The sequence below is a fragment of the Fistularia commersonii genome, chromosome 4 (assembly GCF_037954325.1).
Source record: "Fistularia commersonii isolate RoL2024-O1a breed Wild chromosome 4, RoL_Fcom_v1.0, whole genome shotgun sequence".
Classification (NCBI taxonomy): Eukaryota; Metazoa; Chordata; class Actinopteri; order Syngnathiformes; family Fistulariidae; genus Fistularia; species Fistularia commersonii.
In genome coordinates this window covers 7,089,843-7,094,051 of record NC_141287.1, presented here as the reverse complement: position 1 = coordinate 7,094,051, position 4,209 = coordinate 7,089,843, and the positions used below count along the sequence as shown (strand labels likewise).

The 4,209-nt window shown below is 43.0% G+C and overlaps 1 protein-coding gene across 1 annotated transcript; it reads right to left on the bottom strand.

The window, feature by feature from the left end:
- Positions 1-1,763: 1,763 nt before the first annotated feature.
- gpr18 (G protein-coupled receptor 18) lies at positions 1,764-4,209 on the bottom strand. Its single transcript, XM_086144536.1, has 3 exons — positions 4,060-4,209; positions 3,349-3,398; positions 1,764-3,067 (listed from the first exon to the last, which is right to left on the bottom strand). Exon 3 carries the CDS (start codon positions 3,057-3,059, stop codon positions 2,043-2,045), a length of 1,017 nt encoding a protein of 338 aa, XP_086000662.1. The 5' UTR covers positions 3,060-3,067; positions 3,349-3,398; positions 4,060-4,209; the 3' UTR covers positions 1,764-2,042.

Below are 4,209 nucleotides of genomic sequence, written 5' to 3'. Positions count from 1 at the left end.
ATGATTTCACAATGATTACATATTCACTTCCCCAGCTGGCTGGCTCCGAGCGTCTCCATTTGTCATCGACTATTGTGTCCAATTATATGATTAGCTTTGAACACTCCAGCACTTCGAGAGCTCTCTGTGTTGATTCACAAACAAAGTCATTACAACATGTATTCACACATATCAAATAACAAAACAGATGGCCGGCGCGCTCACCGCCTGATTTGTTTTCCACATGAGTGGTGTAAAAAAGAATATTTTCTCTGCACTGCGTTTAATGCTGACTGTTTTTATTCCCAAAGAAGAGCAGCTGGCTGTCACGCTGTTAGATCAGCTCTTATGAAAGACAATCTTGTTTTCATTAATTTCTCTACAACAAAGGCACTTGTTGGGAAGATTTAGAATTACTCTGGCTAAAGCTTCCGGATAATTCATCACAGGGACTTGACAGGAAACTTAATTGTTTTAAATGCCAGTTGCTGTGAGCAGCAAGGCTGTTTTTTCTTTGATGCCTAACAGGTGGGACAGATAGAAGACCCTCTGATGTGTCATTTGACGTTTGACCTCTTGCTTATAAATCCGCGTGTAGTCCGCCGGCCAATAAACCCTTCAACATTTGATGAACCGCAGTTCCCAGAATTCCATGAAATGGAAGTCTTTTACTTTTCCTCCTCTTATTAAACGAAATGTAAATCTTTACCGTCTTCTCCGCACCATCGCCCGACCTGGTCGCCCGTCACGAGACACAACTTCACGTAAGTTTGTAGAATTCTGCGTAAACGGGAGAAAATCACCTTTCTGTATTCGTAATCAACGTGCCGTCCGATTATCGTTCGGAAAGCTACATTTGTATGTGCGGTTACAACCTCGCAGTACCTTTACCGTCTAATTGTATGAGTCACTGTCTAATCCGGTTAAGGCTGTGTAGGTGTGACAGACACACTAACTAAATTATTGCAACATCAGCAACACCGAATCGATTTTTGGCTTGGGTGTTGTTTGTGTAGCACATCTATTATAACTGCCGCATCGAAAACACGAGTTTTTACCTTTGCTCCACACAAACACTTACAATTAAACTGTCGGGCTGCCAATACCTTTGGACTCATCGTTTGTCCTCCACTTGGGGAGGAAACCGAGATCGCATGGCAGGATCTTCCTCGCAAGTCTCAGTCTCCGAGCAGAGACAGGTTTTCTCTTATAACATTAAGGTTGCTTTGAATCTAGTGAAAAAGCCTCCTTGACATCTCTTGAGGATGTTACTGTAAATGCACTCCAAGTGACTGAATCATTTAACATCTAATCAATACAATTCGCCTCCGCTATTGAGGAAGCTGTAACGACAGCAACCGACGACTAAGGCATTAGAGGGGAGAACGGTGACCGTTTCGCAACGCAAAAGCCTGGACTCGCTGTTTGCGAAGCCGATAACAAACACGGATCTTTCGGTTGAAAACTATGGTGAGGTTTCTCCTGGCGGCGGGTTGTTTGGATGCGGTTGTGCCATGCTGCCATCATCTGGTCGTTATACTTACAGCAATTCTCAGCATCCTTTCCCAGTCGAAAAAGGAAAACCGTTCCGTGCCGGAAACTATCGCCCCCAGAAATAGCACAAGGTGTGGTGACTCACAGAAACAGACCAACCATGTGTGTGACATTACCGCATTGGCACTCCGTAATTATCTTTCTATCTGCGGCGAGAAGAAGAGGGGTTACGATGTTTTAATGTAAATGACGTTACACCCATTTCACAAAATATCCAAAATACCGTGGGCGATGTTTTAATGGTTTATTTTTAACTGCACTTGTTTCACCTGGGCTCTTGATACCGGCTGGAGTAAAGATGTGCAAGATGCATTAGTCTCAAGGGTGAGTCAATCAGCTCCGAACGCAGATGTTTTGGCCACTATAGCGTCACTCCCATACTGTGAGTGTAAATTGAATCTGAGAAACTACTTGCACATTTTCATCCTTTTAATATCGAACACAATAATGAATTAACGCTACATCGTACCGAAGCGTTCCCCGTGTGTCCCGGTTTGCTCTCGGATGTTTCACATCACGGCGCTCGTCACATTGCTCATTGATCGGAAGCTGCCGGTGTGTGTGTGTCTGCTCTTCCGTCTGACGCTCCGCAAATAGTTTCTGTACATGATCACGCTGATCACCCTGTCCTGGAACTGCTTGGAGACGATGTAGTATAGAATTATATCCAACACTGTGCTCAGGTTCATCAGAAATGTGGTGAAGATCACCCACGTGCCGAAGTGCAAGTCTTCATCTTTGCCGAGCAAATGAAGCACCAAACACACGTGGAAAGGCACAAAACACACCAACAGCTGGATAATAAGAGTGATGATAATGCGAATGGACTTCTGCTTCACTTTGGGTTTGAGTTTAGAGGTGCGACCGCGAACCAGATTATCCACAATGACAATGTAACAGCCGATCATTATACATATAGGAACCAAGAAGAAGAAGATAATCCGCACGTAGTTGACCGGGTTCTCGGGCAAGTAAATGAAATCTTGTATTTTGATGCAGGTTGTAAAGTTGGATTCCAGGTCTGGGTCGTTCTCAGTGAAAAGGAGGGGAACGGTGCCACCGAAGGTCATGAGCCAAACCCCGACACATGCCACCAGGGCTTTGGGAATGTTCCTCAGCTCCTTGCCGTGCTTCGGTTGGACGATAGCCATGTAACGATCTGTGCTGATCAGAGCAAACAGCCACAGGGCTATGCAGGGGTAGAAGATGGTGAGAGCGGCGCTTATTCGACAGAAAACATCTCCAAAAGGCCAGTACTTGTGGTAGTGGTAGACCATGCGGAAGGGAAGGAGTAGGATAAAGGTGAGGTCCACCACTGCTACGTTGATCATATAGATATTGACCGAATTGCTCCTCTTGGTGGTGAGAGCGAACACCCACAAAGCAGTGATGTTCACGGTGAAGCCGATAATGAAGATGAAGCAGTAGAAGACCAGGCTCGTGGTGTGAAACTCCAAGGGCCACCGCTCTGACCTCAAGCTCCAGAGTTTCACAGACGTGTTGGTGTAGTTTAGATTCACTTCCATATTGGTCACTTTAATGGTTTCGAGACAAAACAAACAAACAAACAAAAAAATAAAAAATAACGGTTCAGCGAGGTTGATATTATAGTTTGATTCCTGTCGATGAAATGTAATCCAACTGCTTGTCCGACTATGCTTCATTACATTTTAAGGTTTATTTGTGCAGGGTAATGAAAGTAAAACAATTAAAAGCTTAAACAAAGAACACTACATTCAGTGATTGCAATTTGATCTTTAACAGTCATTCTAAATTCCTCTCACATTTTGATGCGGGAAATAAAAAAAAACTTACATTGGAGCAGTATGTGTAAATGATCTCAGAAATCCAGGAGTCTTTGAAATCTGGGAGATGAAATTTAAATCATTGCATGTTTAGATGTTAATAATTTTGCCTTTGGGGTTAAAAAAAAACACAGCGTAGGCACGAGTTATTAAAATGAAAGCTGCCTCTAAATCTATACATTTTATACTCATGTATTTGAAAAATGCAGTGCGTTGTTATTCTAGTTAAGAAACGAGCATTCTGTATTATGGAATAAAGAAAATGACAGTGGGCCCTTGAGAGTCCGATGTGTCATCAAAGATGAAAATATCGAAATAAACAAATTGACATAAGGCCTAATTACATCTTGTCTTACGAGAGTAATGGCGAAACCTTCACACTGGGTGACGGTTCACATTACGGAAGTAATATGTCGCTGCATGCAAATGAATCATGCGCCTTGAAAATGAATTTGTCTGGACCTTTATATTGAGCTTGTTACGTTGTTGTTTAAGTCAAACCGCACCGTCCACAGTATCAACCGTGTGACTGTGCGATTTCGATCGATTATCAAATACCGTTGTGTGTTATCTAATAACTAAAAAGCCACTTAGGCAAGTCAAACACACACATAAAAAGCAAGTGGCTATTAAACATCTGCCGAAACGACTTGCCTTTTCTTTATCTGATGAGTCACAGAAATCATGTCCCTTGGACTGGACGGCGAAAAACTACACTTACCGTGCAAATCAATCAAACATCTTGACAAGCTTATGTTGATAGCAGGGTTATGAAGCGAGGAGCAGATCATATCAGAGCACTCTCTGCTAACAGTCACAACGGGGAAGTGAATGCTTTCACAAAGTAATGCATTAGAATGACCGGCGTAAG

Excerpts from the sequence above, each read along its gene's own strand:
- gpr18 (XM_086144536.1), bottom strand. The coding sequence starts at position 3,059 with ATGGAAGTGAATCTAAACTACACCAACACGTCTGTGAAACTCTGGAGC.